The 20,017-nt window shown below is 34.2% G+C and overlaps 1 protein-coding gene across 5 annotated transcripts in view; it reads right to left on the bottom strand.

The window, feature by feature from the left end:
* Nucleotides 1-19,523, bottom strand: part of LOC105160168 (ADP-ribosylation factor GTPase-activating protein AGD2) — a 29,749-nt gene extending 10,226 nt beyond the window's left edge. For 3 of the 5 annotated variants that reach the window (XR_016065092.1, XR_002286956.2, XM_020693350.2), the window contains exons 1-15: nt 19,309-19,523; nt 17,748-17,825; nt 16,774-16,864; nt 16,555-16,631; nt 13,961-14,061; nt 13,495-13,565; nt 12,917-12,979; nt 10,340-10,384; nt 7,627-7,692; nt 6,028-6,075; nt 5,834-5,929; nt 5,707-5,748; nt 3,292-3,507; nt 1,591-1,722; nt 660-878 (exon numbers count right to left, since the gene is read on the bottom strand). Coding sequence is in view for 3 of the 5 variants with exons in the window: in XM_020693350.2 (XP_020549009.1) it covers nt 660-878; nt 1,591-1,722; nt 3,292-3,507; nt 5,707-5,748; nt 5,834-5,929; nt 6,028-6,075; nt 7,627-7,692; nt 10,340-10,384; nt 12,917-12,979; nt 13,495-13,565; nt 13,961-14,061; nt 16,555-16,631; nt 16,774-16,821 (1,224 nt within the window). In the remaining 2 variants the exon portion in view is untranslated. Of the gene's footprint in view, nt 1-659; nt 879-1,590; nt 1,723-3,291; nt 3,508-5,706; nt 5,749-5,833; nt 5,930-6,027; nt 6,076-7,626; nt 7,693-10,339; nt 10,385-12,916; nt 12,980-13,494; nt 13,566-13,960; nt 14,062-16,554; nt 16,644-16,773; nt 16,865-17,747; nt 17,826-19,308 lie in introns of those variants that run through there. The other 2 variants (XM_011077436.3, XM_088879408.1) reach the window with 2 other exon arrangements.
* Nucleotides 19,524-20,017: the final 494 nt, after the last annotated feature.

Consider the following 20,017-nt stretch of genomic DNA (forward strand, 5'->3'; position numbering starts at 1 on the left):
TTACAACTATCATGTCTTTTTCATACAAAAGGCTGCTATTAATATTTCTTTAACCATATTCTTAATCATGAGAGATGTTTGCACACACCCGTCCAGTAGCCCATATGGTATACAGACATATATACATTTTGCTTATGCTCATTTTTTATCCTTATGGTGTAAGCAGAAGCACCTTAATAATAAACAAATAAGTACCAGAGAGAAAACAGTGATGCTGGACAGAGCTCTCATTTCAACAAATTTTCAGTATATGCAAGTCACTGTTTCCTAGGAACCTGTGGGCGAGTGCATACACATGTTAAACGTAACACTTGGGTGTCCGTCATACGAAAACAATGATTACAGTGGACTACTTTGGATATCATAGTCTCTCTCTCCGAAGGAAAAAAAAATATGTCAGCTCATAGACAACAGTATTGCAAAGACAAAAGGCTGTCTATCAGATCAAACAAGGACACTTCTTCACTTACAAATTTAAACTATGTTCTTTTACAAGTTCAATGGAGATAGAGATTTACAGAACAAAAAATATTCCAAAGCTTTGGAGCGTGTATTCAAGAATAAGTAAACTAAGAAACGAAGAAACATGGCAGCATCAGGATTCTATAGGTTGCCAACATGCGATGAAAAACCACAAGCAAACATGTTCAACAAATTACCTGTAAGGTGTAAGTTTTTAATGGTGAAATTATTCTGAAGCACAGTCGCAGATCAGTATCCTCAGCATCAATCTTAATTGTAGAAGTCCGCAAATCAACAGTGCTACAGCCCAAACGTTCTTCAGAAGACAATGCTTCTCGATGGTGCCTTGCTCGGAATCTACTAAACACACGATTATTATGCTCCAGTGAGTGTGAAGAATGTAATGAAGGAGAACCCTGGAAATATATGAAAATTAGGCTTGCTTCCCCAGTCAAAAAATGCTGGTGGTGCTATAAATGAAATAATATAATTGGTCCTTTGAGTTCGAAAAGCTACGAACAAGAAATAATAGGCATTGATACTCACCAGATAACCTGGAAAAAAGGATGTCATATAATCTGAGCCTGATCAAGGAATTATGACTAGCAGTGACTATATTTCATTAGGGCAACTATATTTTACCAAAAAGCAATGACTTGCTACACCGCAACACTTCTTAGTAGATAGTGTATCCTCAAGGGACTAAGAGTTTTAGTGGCAGTAGATTATCTATAAGGGGAGAGTCTAAATGAACGTCACAGCAAAGGACATGCTTCATCCTTGACGAATTCATGATTGTTATACATGGATCTATGTTCTTAACATGATTCATTATATGATGAAATAAGATTTAGGCAGCTATCTCATATTTACAGATTGTCAGCCAGCAATTTCTGAAAGCTCAAAATTCAAGTCGAGATACAGTATACTTCAAGCTGTTGCGATGCTCAATGGCATGTGAACATGCAAAAATGGTCCTCAACCACACATTAAATAACAGATAGAATCAGGAAAAAAAAATAAAAAAAAAATAGCAGTCAAGTATAGGGAGAACAATGCCAGGCAACACAAGTTTAATCATACAAAAAGCGAGTTGCACACTTAGAACACATAACAAAACTGACATACCCCTACTTTGGGACCTTTGTTTCTGTAATAATATAGAGTCCCTTGACTGTCAAGTATAAAGAATCTCCTTTTCCAATCTGCTCTCAGGCTTGAAGATCTTTTCAAAAGATACCCCTGCTTGATAGTCTGGACCTAAAAACAAATCAAAGACATTTCATAAACTATGGAATATTATTCTTAATTAACACCCTATATATTCAGATGTGCTAAATTTGAAGGAAACAAATATCCAGGTCATCTCAACCAGATGCTCCCTCCCTTTTTCAGTTGGATTAATGCAACTAAATTGGCAAATTCATATGCAATATGAAATCGCCACCATCTCCACAAACTGGATCCAGATCACATACATGACCCACAACTATTATTTATGACTTGCTCTTCTACTGATGACATTTCAGGGAAAGGTTCAAACAAGTCGAGCTCGAGATGAGCTCAGCAAAATTTTAAGGCTTGAGCTTGACAAACTCAACTTTTTTCCTGGAACACAAGCTCAAAAGGAAAAATCTGATATCAAGCTCTCTCTCGATGAGAAAATTTTAAATTTTTAATAATTATATCAAATGAGTTCAAAAGATTACTGTTTTTGAGAATATTAATAAACATATTAAATCAACAAAGAAAATTTATCCTGCATTGAATGATAAAACTACTCTTAATTTTTTCGTCCAAACTAAAAAGATAAACTCAAAAGGTATATTAGCATTAACATGATCAAATGTAATTCAATCTTTTTAAAATTGATTAAAAATTTAAAGTGTTAAAAGCATTTGTTCAACTTCATGATAAAAATACATAATTTATTATTTATTTGAATTATATGTCAAAGATTAGCTTATACACATACTTGGTAGTATAAAATCTGCATTAAATTATGTGAAAATTTATGCATAACTTGATATATTTAAATACTGAATTAGAAAAATACGAATAAATATAGGAAAAATAGTAATTCATGGAGTAAGTCATCTTTATAAAGAAGTTTGCCTAGGGTAAGTTTTTATCTTTAATTAAATTATATAAAAATTAATCTCGAAGAGATATATAAACATTCAAAAACATATTTTCTAAAAATAAAATGAGAATGATTCTCAAAGTAATTATTAAGATATGATGATAGCAATTTAAATTATTATTTTATCAATTATATAAGATAACATAGAAAAATTTTATAAACCATGCAGTACTTGAACATTAATAATACAATATTAAGGAAAATATATACAAATTTCAATTACTATCATCGTTGTTATTATCTTTAGAGAAATTTTATGGGTATTACCAAACTTTACCACAAATTTATAAGAAATACATTAGATTTATTATGCATATTTATAAATCTTTGTGAAAGTATAGGCTCACAAGCTAAATACAAAAGGTTATTGTTATTGTTAAAATATGTATTTTCAATCTTAAAGATCATTTCAGATTCTTCTTGAGACCCTATTAATTTCATTAAAAATAATGGATAAAGAATTGATACTGAAATAAATCAATAAAAATCATATGTATTATATTAAATAAGTGAGATTATCATAATCTTATATAAAATTGAAAATTTGAGATATGGATTGATTATTATAATCCAAATAAGGGAGGCAGTAGAATAAACCTTTCAATGTTAACCTTGCTGATACAACATTAGTTCATTATTAAAACAGTCTACCACTCAATAGGAACCCATATATGAAAACAACTCACCTCATCATTGGCAGTGGCCAGCATGATTGCCTCCATGCTTTTATAAGCAGTCATACCAAATCCGTTCATGGCAATAGCATTTGATGATGTTGCCAGTTTATGGGATGCCTGCAATTGATTTAGCTCCGATTGTGTCCTAAACTCCTGGATTCTTTTTGCTAGTTTATCTTGTTCGATATTTGCCTGCTCCTTTGATTGTTGAGCATATGTTAATACCTGAATTCGTGGTGTAGAAAAGGCATAAAAAGAATATTAGTTTCCAACGGAACCAATCAATTTAACACATTTGCACTGCATATCTGCAACTCTCATATACAAAACACATATGTATAGATTATATTTGTATCTGTTTGAGGTTGAAAATATGCAAATAGTAATTCAGAAAGCTGAGCAGAGGGAAAGAAAATGTCAAAGTGGAGCCGCTAATATGTTGCTCATCACCTAAACAATTAACGGCATGATTGGTAGGTAAGGGAATTAGGTGGGAATAGAATGAATTTAAGAATGGAATAAGAATGGGAAAAGAATAATATTTATACAACATATTCTATTCTTGGTATGTATAAAGAAAGGAGAAGGCAATAGAATTGTCATTCTTTAGGTGATCCCACTCATTGTTAAGGGAAAAAAAACGGGTAATTATGGAATAAAATTACTTTAATAACAGATTTAGATCTTTTTTAGTTAATTATTCATATTCTATTTAAATTGATTATGTTGAGTTCAATTATATAATGGTAGCACTTTCAAAAACAAGAAAAAAGAATACGGCAGATTATAAGCAATTTATAAGATATCTCACATGTATTAAAAGAGAAAGTATCAGAAACTCATTTCTTTATTGAAGAAAAATTTGTTGCACAACCACATTCATAGTTCAAAATATATATATACCAACTTAAATGACCAAATGAACTAATCTATCTGTAAATATATGACAACAGATTATGTTTTATCTAGTCACATTAAATTAGGATGAAAATTTTTTGCCAAGAGAAAAATAGATTTCATTTCCAACAAATTAGGAATGGTTAATACCATGTGTAAGGGAAGAAAATGGATAATCTCATACATATGGGAACGGCTAAACACTATTTGCAGATATAGCAACAATAGGTATATGGTGATATCTTGTGCTCTTGGTGAAAATGTTCGATATGGTTGTTTGGACGTAAAATCATAAGCAAGGTGAATATGTGTTGATACAGAAGGGGGCTAGGAAATTTATGGCAATATAGTGCCTTCTTCGGCACAGTTCATCTATAAATAAATTTCAAATTCTTATTTTATTTTATAGCATCAAATTAGAGAGAGAGGGGGCGGGGATAGATCAAAATATATTTTTAAATACCAACATCTGAGATTTACTAATGCATCTCCAGTTGATTCTGAAAATTCAAATAAAAGTTCCGAAGTACCCCAAAACATTGAATTTTTGTGAGATCTTGGCAGTATGGCAGCTTTCATAGCGGCTCTATTTTTAACCTTTTTGCCAGAGGTGAAGACATGAGTTCAGTGATTTTTATCGTGACTTCAGTGAGTTCAATGGTCAGTACATAGAATTGATCAGGTCAATTAATTGAACCTAATGAGATTAGGGAAAGCCAGTAGGAAGTGTTTACTAATTGATTGACTTATTAATTAGACAGGCTTTTAATTGGTTCAAAACTTGGTTTAGTAAATTACTTAATGAGATCAACTAAATGGGTTAAATTTATTTGAGTCTAGCTCCAATAGGTATGAGCTTGATTAGATCAATGGCCACCAGAATCACAATATAGTATATTCCAAAAGAAGATTAATAAAGAGAAAGGTAAGTTTAGTAAACTATCGAACAGCTTCTTTGTGAGGTATGAAAACTACAAACCATTCTTAATGCATAAAGACTACTTAGCTGTTTTAGGATCATTTTACTAATCTATTAATTCATTCAGCTGAATATTTTCTTCTGTATGTCAATCGTCCATGTGTTAGCTAGTACTTATAACACATGAAGTGTAGATACCAAGAAACGTATCACCTAAAATTGGTTCAGTAAGGTTCTATAAGGTCCTACAGCTACTTGTTTTATGCTATCATTATTGAACTAAATAATACTTGCAAATATTATAATTAATCAAAATGTGACTAGTCCTGCTGATTGGTTAACTTCTTACTAAGTTGATTCCCAGAAATAAATGTCATCCAGATGCATGCAGATGCAAAGCTTGGTTGTATAAAATTCAAGGAAAGTCCTATGCACAGTCTATCATAGTTATGCTCTTGATTTACCACAGAACAGAAATAAAAATAGAGAATATTGAAGAGGGGAAAGTATGGCAGAAACTTTGGGTACATTCGACTACGGCATCTTACAGTCAAGACATCATCTCCCCTCAGAATAACAATTAGATGAGTTAATATTGATTAGCATACCTGGTGAATAAAAGGCTCCATTTGGTTCAATAGGTCATACCCCTGGAACAATATATTGGTATATTGTCAAGTAGAATATATCAAAAGGATCCATGGGCAATGATTACATATTAGCAACTCTACGCACCAATTTGAAATATCGCAGGTGAGCATCCATAATTGCACTAAAAGATTCCAAGAACTCGAACTTCTTTTTAGCTTCAACATTCATGAGAGCCTGTACCTGAAATTCATAATCGGAGGAAGGTAGTTAAAACACAAGATGGATAAGTAAAATTCATAAGATGAGCGTAAGAGAGGATCACTTGTGCATCATGGTACCAAATTAAAGCGGCCTTTCTCAAATGTTGACTTTGAATTCTGTAGATCCTGTCATATAATGAACAGATAGGTTTCCATCATTTAAAAAAGAAAGATAAAAGAATATGGCACAGATGATTAAGCAGTTCGTTCAACGTTTCTTTTGCTATAGTATTAAGATAGAAGTTTCAATAGTTTAAACAAAGAGGATATATGGTTGAGTACATCCTCACAATCAAGTAATAGGATGAGAGAAAAAGATCAACAGGATCTAAGAAAAGCATATTGTATATATAAATATATATGTATATAGATATACATATTATATGAAGGGGTTAAGCAGGATAGTCCATGAAAAATGAGAACGAAGCAAACCTATTCAAAACATAAAGAAGTAATCCATTTAACCCCAAACTGCAAGAGGGTTTTTTCCTTTATGGCAAAACATATTAATTGACAGAAAGACAAAACTGCACCTAAGGACCCATGGCCGAGGCTCCTACTTCCTTTTCATGATATCAATTAAGTTTCCATTTCCTAAAGTAGCAACTTTCTCTCAAAAGTGCAATACATGACCCACTGTTACTCCTAACACTAACATTTTAAGCTAAAAGTGTCAACATAAATCTGGAGCTCTTTTTTCCTAACATTGATTTAATTTTTTTTGCCACTTCAATCATGGGTTTCAAAAATGAGTTCAAGGTGTATGAAACAAGTCTTTGTAAGGAAATAAAGCTTAATGAAAGAGTCAATTTCGCTCTTTTTCATCTGATACCTTATTAAGCTCATTATTGGTTGCACCTGAAAAGTAATTTTGACCATGCCTAGCAGAAATATTAGCATATGCAATTACTATCCTGTTTGGATAATGTTATAACTAGTTCTGAGTTTCTGTTAGTTTCATTATCTGCTAAATGATACCACAAATAAATGCAAGTCCAGAAATGTGGGAATGATCCATCTAAAAAGACATTTACCATATTAAATATATTACATATCTCATTTATCTTTCAAAAGAAGGGAAACAGCAAATATTTTACAAGCATGTTCGTTCTAAATAAGTAGATGTTTATCGGAAATAACTCCAAGAGAAAATAAAGTAGTACATAATTGATTGGATGAATTGGCAACAATGAGAAGGGAGATCATAACATATTGTAAGAACTTCAATGTTCTTGAAGTGGTGATTGTAACTGTTGATCATGCATAAACATACATATTTAACCTTTCACCTACAAACAGCTATTCTTTTCTCAACTACTTCGGATGCTGTGTGTCTAATGCCCTGCCTTCTAACTAACCTATCTTATGTTTGTTTGTAGGGCCACTCAAGTATCAACCAAGGAAAGAATACACCAGATAACCTCCTCTCCCTTGGCAATTTATGCATAACCCAAAAAAAGAATAAATACGAGCGCACAGAACACAGACAAATTGTATCTAAGATCTAGATTACCAATCCTTGAAGCTTAAGATTTCGAAGATCATTTGTAATGAAGGTACATCAGTAGGCATATGCAATAAGAAAGATAACAACAGTGTGACAAGTTTCATTATTAAAGAGATACTTCACCAAAACAAATTTAATGACGTATTTATGAGGGAATTGAAAAAATAGACCTCTTCTAGCTCAGCAACAACTTCATCCCTTGTATTCTTCTTTAAGGAAGCAAACTTGTCCCTTGCCTGACAGGAAAGGGAATATGTTATGTATTGAAATATAATTAACATGTAACTCGAATTGTATACCAAATGCATTACTTTTGGGAAACAATTACGAGCTAATGAAACAATGAGTGGATATGTGAATATTCATGCAGTGCTGTCGAGGTGGAAAGGTAAAATTCATCAAAAAGACATCTTACGGTCCAAATTGCAAGGTATGAGATTTGGAATCCATATCAACAAAATGGAGTTTATATTGCCCTAGATTCTCCCAATTCATCAAATAATTCTCAAGCAGAGTTCTCTCAAAGTCATATCAAGTGGCATAGGCATGTCAAATGCTCCTCCTAATTGCAATGGTGAGGTAGCGGTGATGATGCCCAGCACTAGGTTAAGTTATGAAAAAGTTAGCCCATACAGGGTCAGGGCTGGGAACTCCGGTGGAATATTATGATTCTCATGGCAAGCTGAAGGACTTAGATTCCACGAGGATCATATGAGTATTAATAGAGTTTATATGACCTTGGCCTCCCACTTTACTAACAAAGTTCTTTTATACGGTTCTCTCGAGGTAATATCAGAGTCCTCCTACAACTTGGTCACTACCCCATACTTTGGGGCCCCGAAAGGAAAGTTATACATCCTTCAAAATCCATCCACCAACTGCTAGTGCACTAGACACTTATATTAAAGACTCTTTGGTGATACTTTTGAAAGTTCAATAATAATAAAGCGTAAAAGTTTTTAAAAAAATTATATGGAAAGAGGACAGGCAAGCCCTTAAGGAGGAATTATCACTTCACTATAATCATCGAACACTAAAATACTTGTTACAAGTAACAAAAGCTTTAGTAGTAGAAACGAATAGGATGTAATTTGATAAGTCAAACTGGCTCCAATTATCTAGAATATCCTTGTTATCTAACAGTAAATCAATTATTGCCTAATCCACCATTATAAAATTAAAGAGACTACCAAAATGCAATTACTTTATGACTAATAATAAAAATGCCTCTGAAAGAAGTTCTTTACTCCAGCCTCCGGATTAAATGATTTAATGACCAGAAAACAAGTTTACCTGAAGTTTTTTGGATAACTAAGAAAAGGTTATGTCCTTTCCAATTTTAAGGTAAAACATGAATGTAGTTTCAAAAATTATCTTCTTGTGTGACCACTGAAAGAACCACCATCCAACACGTAAAAATGACGTCAAGGATCCTATCGTACCAGTGCTAAAAGCACTTTGTTGTGAGAGGAAAGCGCGACAGTTTTGCAAGGTCTGATTAGCTCCTGGAAACATTGGCTTGGTACTGTTAGCTATTTCACATTCACAAGCACTCAACAATGTTGTCTTGTTTTCTCACTTAGGGCTCTTAAACTACAAGCAAAATCACACTAATGTCGATTCCAATTAACCGATCTAAAGTACCAAAGTAGGGCAATACAACACATTTGACACAATAAAGATGTCCTACAACTAAACAGTAAGGTTTTTGCATCTAACCTAGATGTAAACAGCCTTGTACCGGTCAACATGGAATCAAGCTAGTTGGCTAGTGTCACCACCAAGGACCTTGCAGCGGCAAAGGGTTAAGGCATCTCACTAGCTACAGTCAAACATCATTAAAGATAATGTATAAGATTATTCTAGTGAAAGAGGATGAATTAAGACACAATTATGGTTAAGCTGATGACGAGAAACTATCTGAGCAACTTAAACTGTCTAGTGCAATAGCTATTCAGAGAAATATAACTGGCTGAGAATTTCAGAATACAGGTCTTTATGGTGGTTGGGGGGTCAAAACAAAGAAAATTCTGGTAATAGATGAATTTCCATGACAATCTAGAAGAGTTTAAAGCAAGAACCAAAGATGCCTCCTTCATGGCAGTAAATATAACCCAGGCTCTTGTACTCACTTCATGAGGAACAAGCACAATTGGAACTTTAGTCCAGAATCCTTTTATTCCACAAGGGAAGTTCCATGGGAAAGGAGAGGGTACAGCTTAGGCAATGCCAACAATGCTAAGTTACAAGTGAAATCCTCTCATAAGTTGCAGAGGCTGAAGAGCATCCTAATATTGCCTCGGCCATAGAAGCAGCCCACAAAACTAACCTCAACCGTGATGACCATAAGAAGACAAATAAGCCATACATCAGTTGGGCTTTGCAGCAACCCAGACCGGGCGACATAGATCTTCTAGGATTAGGAGATCTGGTACTCAGTCTCTACATCATTAACAGAGTAGCTGCCAAGAATGACTTGTTAGTTTCCGGGAGCTAGGGATCTGTTCTAACCAGATAAAAAGCTTGGTTGGCAACACCATACTTCTGAACAAGGGTGTCGTGGGGAAAGAGTAATACACAATATCTTTTGACGAGATTGAGAATCATGCATATGGACAGAAGTTGCGTTTTAATTAGAATCTATCTTTTTGTTGGATGCCTAAATTTAAAATCAGAGTGGAATTCTAAGTTAATTTAGTCAGGCGTTAAGTTGGTACTTCTCTTTGGATAAAATTTGGAATTAGTTACAATTCTGCAAGGAAATGTCACATTCAAATATTCAGAAAACAAACTGCCATGCTATGAGTTTTTACGGGCATTTGATTTTCAAACATTGACAAAGGAATAGAATATTGGAATTCTCTCTACAAACATATTCACTACCTGGTCATAGGCATGTATGGCCTTGTCGAACCGGCGACGGCAGTCCTGCAGGACACAAACAATAAACATCATACAGCAACATGTAAACGCTTTTGCTCTCTCTACAAATATGAGCTAGAGATAAAAGCAAAAAACTTTCATTCTTTTAGTAAGAGCCAACGGGACAGAGAGTGGAGGGCAAGAGGTTATGAAATTAAATCAGCTTAAACAATGTCCTTTAATTCCTGAAACAGCTGATCTTGCTTGTGAGTCTCAGGAACCATCACAGAAGCATAAGACCAATTTGCATATTCATTTGATATTCACTAGACATCTACTTCTACAGCTTCCTTTAACCAACTTGTCACAGTTTCCTCAAATTTTCAGGTCAAAAATTGTTCTACTCTAGTAGGACACTATGTAATTAAGTACCATACATAATTTCATCCAGCAACACCAGAGAGAACTTTAGATTTTGAATTGAATGCTTTACATGTTCCCCTGACTATATGACAAATATCAATCAGATAACTCCAAAAAATTTCAACAGGACAGGGGTAATGCATAATAACATTTCCCACAATCTCGCTGTATGCGGAAGACAAAAAAGACAGATGTCAAACTATCTCGCGAAAAATTAAAAAAATGGATTTATCATGGAAAAAGAAACTGTCCACCCAAATAAGCAGAAATGAGAGAAAGTATATACCAAGAGAAAAGTTGGTCAAGGAAAAAAGGGAAATAAACTTATCCTATGTGGTTTTAGAAATTATATTCACATCTATCTTGACATTTGTCAACGTATCTAAAGTTCCCACTCAAATACATCGGTAACAGCCCCTCAGTGCATTCTGACCTAAGATTTATGTATGGAGCAATGATCTGGACTATGGTTGGGTATATTTGGCTGACATCACTAGGCAGGTGATGTGGGCAGCACATGGTGTACTTGTTTTGTGCATGGCATGCGGACTAAGTCAAGGGCATTGCACAACTTAGTGCAGGCTGTATAGATGACAAACCAGTTTTCACTATTAAACACAAGGCTGATGTAATAGTTGAAAGGTTCAAGGCCGGCTTGAAGCAAAGAGATCCACTCAAACTATGGTGTTTATTACCGAGGAACATTTGTTATCAATGCAAAAATTAAGACACTAAGAATCAGCTGACATCGGTTGGGAATTATAGCAATTCAATGTCAAGAATGCATTTCACATGGAAAATTAAAAGAAGAGGTTTACATGGAACCTCTTCCAGGATTTAATGCTGAGAAAAATGAAAGGTAAGATTTGTCATCTGAAGCAGGTATTATATGACAAGCAATCACCAAGGGACTCTCAAAACCTTTCGTCTGATTGTTAAGGCACGCTGAGGACACTTCAAATATACATGATGGGCCTTGCAAAAGTTTCTTTTGGAATCAAAACACTAGGTTTCGGGAAAAATGTGAAATAATGAATTTAAGACAAGATAAAAGAAGAAAAAAAATTCCAAATAGGGAATAGGCAGAGCACCAGAAGAGGTTATGGAAGTCGTATGGTGCCTCTAACCACCATGGTTTTATCAATAGATCTCAAACAACTACAATTGTGCCAATTCTAAAACTTCAGTTTAAAGACAGATAATGGGTAAAAGCTCATATTACAGTTCCTAATTGAATTTAATAGGAGAAGGAAAAGAATAGCCAGAGTATTTTAAAATGTAGACCTATAATGAAAATTGTGCATAATGAATAAAAGAATATTGTTCTGACATATCTAGTGAGACATGATAATTTCCTTGTGTAACCTGAGTCAATACTTATTTGCAAGCTTATGGAGACCTTATATTTCCCTATAGACTGTGACTTCACATCAAACAAAAGCTAACAATTGAAATGTGTTCGCAACATAAAGCACAGAGCACCATTTTATAAAGATAATTTGAGCACTTCACCTTAAGATGAATCTTGTCCAACACTTCATGGAAAAAGAACTAAAATTCAGCAAATAACAAGCACAAAAGACATGCCAAATATTCCAAGCACAACAAACGAAGGAATGGGAATACAATTCTTTTCTCTATTCTCAGCACTTGTGAGACATGATAATTTCCTTGTGTAACCTGAGTCAATACTTATTTGCAAGCTTATGGAGACCTTATATTTCCCTATAGACTGTGACTTCACATCAAACAAAAGCTAACAATTGAAATGTGTTCGCAACATAAAGCACAGAGCACCATTTTATAAAGATAATTTGAGCACTTCACCTTAAGATGAATCTTGTCCAACACTTCATGGAAAAAGAACTAAAATTCAGCAAATAACAAGCACAAAAGACATGCCAAATATTCCAAGCACAACAAACGAAGGAATGGGAATACAATTCTTTTCTCTATTCTCAGCACTTGTCCTTAAAGAACATACCTTAGAAAATGAAACTAACTAAACTTCGAGTAAGTAATAAGCAAAAGCAAGACATATCAAATACTCCACATTCAGCAAATGAATAAGGAATTTTTGAATGGTCACGACAAAAAATGTTGATTCAAATGCCAAATCTCACCCTTATACAAGCATGGTGATTCTGGAATAACGGCAGCAGTAATGGAGCTTACCTTTGCATCTTGCAAATCAACAGACAAGAACTGAGACAAACGGTCCACAAGAACATGCTCAACCTGCAGTACATAATCTTTGTCACATTTCAGGATAATATAGATACCTCCAAAGGAAGTTCAGAATATACAAAGAAACCTATGCTTTCACGTAAAAGTATGGTCTGCATGTTTGCTACAGGAATCTTTGAGACCTTTATGTTAAAAATATGAAGAGCAGTAAGGATTACATGCAGAGATGCTTAGCTTAAGAAGAAACTAAGTTTGTGAAATTTTATTACAGCCGTCAACCAGCATTCATACTCAATACTTCATAGTGATGCCAAAATCATACCAGATATGAGTGCATGTCCAAACTTATTTTGCAAACAAGGACAACACGCATTATTGAGGCCAAATTCAAATACAAAGTAGAAATTTCAATCTTAAGGAATCAAGAAAAGATTGCACCACAAGAAATAATTATGCAATACTTAATATATCTAATGTAGTTAAGGTGTTAAATATTAGAAGAACAAGGAGTCTAAGATTTTGATTTTATATGGATGACTTTTAGTGTTCGAACAAGACATACTCACTTGAGAACGAAGAAATTCCTTGTATGTTGCAAGCTCACGCAATGCACTGATAAATTTTGATAACACTGGGCCTGACAGGAAGCAAAGAGATGCTATAATAAAAATACTCCTCAAACAGGTGGTCATCAGACTACCACACTTAGCAAGACAAAGTCTCCCAGTGTGGCAATAGCTCTATATTAAAACTATCGATAGATTTCATAAGCCTAACTGTAAAATTAGGGCTGTTTTTAGAAAGGAACGTGCTAATTAGCTAACAGGTCCTCTAGGTCCAAGTTCCCAATAAATTGATTAATCAGTGACCAAAAGAACAGCAAAAGCTGGCATTTGTGTCCTGCTATCAGCAAGAACAACTGAAACTTGTCAAAGAGAGAAAGAACAAAATAGAATTTGATCAACTTCAACGCACTAATTACATGTTTTTGGGGTCCGTACAATATTTTTTCTGCAGTCCCACTTTGCATACCTCCGATGGATACACCAAGAAGATCATCAAGGCCACCACCAAACGCTTCTAATGATGCCGCAAAACCCATGTCGCCATTGCATGCTTCCCCAAGCACTTCCCTGTATCACAGCATCAAATGCATTATTTTTTAAAGTTGAGCTCCATGATAAAGAAACCAAATATCTAATATTTAATAGTTTTTTTTTTAATTTCATGTATAATAAATTTTTTGGGTATTTTATTAAACCACATTTTGCACTGTGGCTAAGATCCCTCAAAGCAACATAGATAAATAATGCAAATTCATAATAAAACAAAAACAAGGATTTCTTGTGTTCTGTATAGACCATGCTTATGCATATAAGTCAAAGTTGGGCACCATTACATCTTAGTCTACAATTTCATAAAATCAAGGATATATCTGAGCTAGGGTTTTGAATCAAATAACTTAGCAAAGTGAATACCTCTCGAATCACTACTGAATTCAGGTGCTTGTCAAACCAAATAAACTAATTTGATAACAAATTCAAGATACTGAATCAAATCCATCATCGTTTTCCATATTCACAAAATAGCATCACATTCTTCCCCCAATAGTCCGTTTGCAGAAGAGTAACATACAACACTTTTGACAAGAAAAGTTAATGGCACAAGGGAAAAATCTGGACACAATTCCCACCAATTGGGTGACGAGATCAACACATAATTCATGCAAGGAACTCAAAAAATGAAGGAGCATCTGTACATGATAATCCACCTTATATAATAGAAATTTAACAATAATGCGATCTACTGAAAGTAGGCTTAGGCTTTTGCAAATATGATAAACTTCCAAGTTAAGCTGAACTATGTTGCCCTTTTGTAGCTTGTCAGTATTAAATTGTTGTTGTGGTTTGCTATGCAAAGCGAATAGTACAAATATTCAAGAAATGAAGGTTATCAATTTGCCCAATAGCAGCTGAATAAAGCTATGAGTGGTAGCAATAGTTGCAAAGAGCTATGGAAGGACAAGAATAATTCAAGCCTACTCTCAGAAACTCAAATCCAACTGATAAAGTCTAAAAAAGAATTCAAAAGATCATTATTGCCAAAATTTAATCATTAGAATTGATTAAAAACAGTCGATCAAAATTGTCGTTACCTCGACAGGTTTTACAAAATAACATCATCTTCATCTCATCAAAAGTTTAAAAAATAAATAAATAAGAACATCTGAGGGGCACAATTAACTGCGTGGTACATGCGATTAAAGGCCTATATTAAAGCTTATACATGATTCCCAATAATGGGGTAGTAAGGTTTTAATCAAATCTTGCAAGGAATGCCTCAGAAAATGAAGAGTATTTATTAGTAGAAATTTGATTTCAAGCTACGTTAGGCTTCTTCATATATGCTTTAATTTTTCAGATTAGGCTTAAAATATTATTGTTCTTTCATAACTTGTAGGTGTTAAAAAATATTGTTCCCCTTGCTTCCAAAAAGTATTCATTTCCGCTATTTGCAGTGTGCCCTTCTATTGGTGAAACTAACAACTTGCACGCAACTCCAAATGTTGTACTCTTCACTTTGCCTAGCCAACTAGGAGTACAGAACGCTCTTGATCGTTTGAGAAAGTGGTGCTCTCCACTTCACTTGGCCAGCTAGAGAATGACTGCTTATTAAACAAAGTGAGAAGCACCATACTTTCAAGAGGCATAATACTATGTGTAAAACTACTATGCAAAAATTGTTGTTGCTCCTTGCTTTTGAAAGTTTTCATTTCCACTATTAGCATACTTTCTAGGTGGAACTAACCACATAACTTCAAATGTGGTACACTTCACTTACCTAGCCAACTAGGGGTCAAGAGCGCTCTGTATCTTTTGAAATTGTGGTACTCTCCACTTCGCTTGGCCAGCTAGAGCATGACTGTGCATTTTTACATAATCAAATCATGCTCTGACTTACTAAACAAAGTGAGGAGCACCATACTTTCAAGAGGCATAATACTATTGTGTAGAACTACTAAGCACTATGCATAGCACTATTAAACAATTTGGCGATGTGAAAAATGTTGATTTAACCAATGGAAGGGCACAACACAAATGTATGGTGCTAATAGTTGGAATTAAGACTATCAAAAACAAAGGGCAGCAATAATACTTAACACCAACAACCTAAGGGAGGACAATAACGTTTCAAGCCAGCTCTAGAAAAATTAAAGCATATCAAAGAGTATAAGCTATGTTGAATAGATGAAACTCTTGTTGAGAGTTAATTACTGAAATTTATTAATTAATCAATGTTAGATAGGAACAAACTGTCTCAAAACTTTCTAAAACCAACTCACATTTACAACCAAATCAATCATTAATTTTCCCAAATTCCTAAAATAGCATCATTCTCCCAATTGTCCTCCTAGAGAAGAGTAACATCAAAAGTAAGTAGGGAAGAAAAAAGGAAAAACCCTTTTGAGGAGCACAATTACAATATAATGTTCTTTTGATTGAAAGTCCAAATAAAAGTTCACAAAACAAGTCCCCATAATAGGTGGCAAGACCTAACACTACTTTGCAATCAGTGGTTACTAGTTATACATCATTCCGAGTTTTGCTAGAGCAAGGCGTACTCACATGTATTTCTTACAGCCTTTGTACAGCTTTTGGCATCGATCTCTTAACTCATCTGTTGTCTGCTCTAGTGACCGCACCTAAACACACACCTCCAACCAGAATGAGAAACAAACAATTAAAATATAATAAGAAAAGGACGAAAACGCACACTCATACATATTACTACAGATATATACAATAAAAAAAGGATATGAACAAAAGGGGGAGTAGGTATTTTGCCTGTTTCTGGAACATAGGTGAATCTTCGAGCTTAATGAACACTGCCATTTCTTTCCTTCAGTATGGATTTTCAGATGAAAGCTATTTAGACCTGGCGAGAGAAAAAAACATAGAAAAAATTGCTGTCAAATATGAGTATATGACACTGTTGCTACTCAAGGCATGCTCAGATTGGGATGTATTCTGCTGTCGACATGTATATTATAATTTTTATTATTTATTGATATATTTATATATATATATATACATACTATACTTGTCCTTGGTAGTTCTTATTTATAGAAATCTTCATACAATAACTTCAAAAACATTCCAATGTCATCATATGTTTTGATTGCTCACTAGAATTTTTCACTCTTGAAGGTTCTTTATATTTTAGAACCAGCAGTTTAAATTGCAAAATTGCTTCATCAATTTGGAAACCTCACATTTCATTCCTAATTTATTGTATTCAACTGACTACCTTCTCCTTTTTAAGTACCGCAAGCCCATATACAAAAAGCTATAGCTCGCAACTTTATCTTTTGAACAGTACCACCACATTTCAACTGCAAGCTTGACACGAGTAATTACTGCCACATAGGCTAACAATTCCTCCCCTGACATTGCATCTCACGTAATCGACTATGATGTTAGTTCAGATTTCAATTGTTGAACTACGTTTGTACTGTAGTACTACCTCCAGTATTCGTCATAAAGCAATCACAGAAAATAATTCAGATCTAGAATCAAAGCGGACAGATCAATATTCACAAGCCCTCATTGTGAGCATTGTGGTTCCTATTTGATTCCACGTTAAATCATATACACCTTACATAAGGACTAGCAACTACTTGGCTAATGTTCATTTAAGCAAATTAGGCTTATAGATGTGTACATTAGATTCCTGTATGGGTGTGAAATAGACCTCACCCAGGCCCACAATACTATCAAGTGAAGCGTACATAACAACTTTCAAGAGCATAGGAACTCACCAAAAAATCTGTTGACCTTGTAAATCGGCAAACAACTAGTCTGGTCTTCACCGGTAACAAAATTCACTTGAACTTAGCCTGTGATATTCCAGGGTCAAGAGAACATGTTTCATTAAAGCATACCTCTCTATCTCCCACATTACTTCTATATTCTAGTGAATTGCACAGTTGAAGACTTCAGATGCATGAAATACAGTTCCTAACTTGATTCCCATATGTTAAAGAACAGATCTAGATTGTAATTAGGATTAAAAAGAATGCCACTTTGGTGCACCAAAACTGAAAAATAAACCCCACACCACTCAGAAAGATATTAGACATGCATACAGAAAATAGTATCAATAAGCCCAACAATTTCAACTGTCGGAATTGCATTTCCTCATTTTTCTTAGTCTCCTTGTAAGTCCAGAAAGCACACCGTGCTCATAAGTTAGGAAGCAGATTAACAAATGGAAAAGCATTGATGACAAACTATCTCCTCTGTCAGTATGCAAGAAATAAGTCGTCACTCCATTGGAGAGGCAATCTGTCCATCTCAAATGTGTACCAGATATCCCAAGCAAGTACTGAGTCTACCAACACAAACATGATAGGGTGTCCATAAAGGAATCTAGCAGCAAATCAAAGAGAAATTTATCTAAATGGCAGAAATTCGGACAAGCATTGGCAGTAAAGTGGCTCGACTGGTGGGGTGAGAGCGAATCAAATATTACAAAGTAGTACCACTTCTTTTTCTTTCTCTTTGGAGAAAATGAAGAAGTACCACTCTCCATAGTCAAAAATGTGCTCATAATTTGTTACATCAGAATTTTCAGAATTAATCAGAAAAAATACACAAGAAAGCAGTAAGATCTTTGAGCAAGAACATCATCTAGTTGTCAATCCACATTACTACCAAGTAACCAAAAGATTGTAAAAGTAGAAGTCAGAAAAAGTTGCACAAAATTTATCCAAGTATGCATCTATCGTGGGAATCAACTCATTTTCAAAGAAGTATATACTAAAATCTTTCAAACAATCAATGTCAATTATCTGTCTTAGCTTCTCAATGATTTGTATTTCGTTTTTATAACTAAAACTAATAATATAGTAATTATTTTATACAGAAAAATACTTCTAAAACTCAAGATAGTAGTAGTATAGCACAATGCCCCAGAAACATTCATTACAATAAACGGGCTCCAGTCGGAAGATCACGTAAAAACAAGACCAGAAACACGAACACATCTTCCCTGATATTCGTAAAGGCCATTCATCCCCTCCGTAAAATCAACAGCCAATTAGATCCTTAATTCCCCTCACTCAACAGCCCAGAAGAAAGAAAAAGACGAAAATTAAGACGTGGAAAATTTAAGAATGCCCAAGTAATGAATTAAACGAAATGTGCAGCAACCTTCACAGGGATCATCAATTAATGCAGGCATAGGCATTGCCATGTACTAAGAAATTAATGCTCGCATCATAATCACATAACGATTCAAAGAGAAAGAAAAAATCAAGAATTCCCAGATCAGTAAACTAAACCAAATTGAATAGACGTCAGCATCAGCAGAGAGAACACCTGAGTAAAACACGGACGACAGACAGCGTCGGGCAGGGGATGAGAATATATCGGCCTGTGTGGGTCGGAGGTCAAGAGGGTGTGGGTGTTTGCTTAAGGTCGTAGGATCTTTGCCTCGATATCAGTATTGCGTCGCTTTGTTTACCGACAAGCCCAGATTCATTCCCATTTTAAGTCGCTGTACGCTTAGCTGTAGTTCTTTTGTTGTCGTTCATATTTCATATACCCCTAAATGCTTAATCCATCATATCTTATCATGATTGAGAGATGTGTATTAATTAAATTAATTATTATAATCTATTTAAGAAAAAGAAGTAATATCTTTTTTTTTCTTTTTTTCCCTTTTCTCATTTTATTTTATTTTTAATATTTTTGTTTTATTTTTTGTTATTTGCATTCTACGTCTGATCTCTAAAGTTTCATATCGAATTCATGATAACTGTCATATTCATTTATTTAATTTGAAAGAAAAACACACATGATATGTATAATTTAAAATTATTTTTAATGTACCTGATTAATTTGTATACTTTTATTTATTTAGACAATAGTAAGTGATTAATGTTGTATACTTATATATAAGAAAATAATATGTGAATTTCCGCACTATTTTACAAGCATTGAATATGCCACTATTTATTTATACTATATATAAAGTGAGAGCATCCTTTTAGCGTGTCACTTAATTTTGATATGTTATTTTATGTTT

Source organism: Sesamum indicum, linkage group LG4 (assembly GCF_026168435.1).
Source record: "Sesamum indicum cultivar Baizhima isolate 11 linkage group LG4, ASM2616843v1, whole genome shotgun sequence".
NCBI classification, from domain to species: domain Eukaryota; kingdom Viridiplantae; phylum Streptophyta; class Magnoliopsida; order Lamiales; family Pedaliaceae; genus Sesamum; species Sesamum indicum.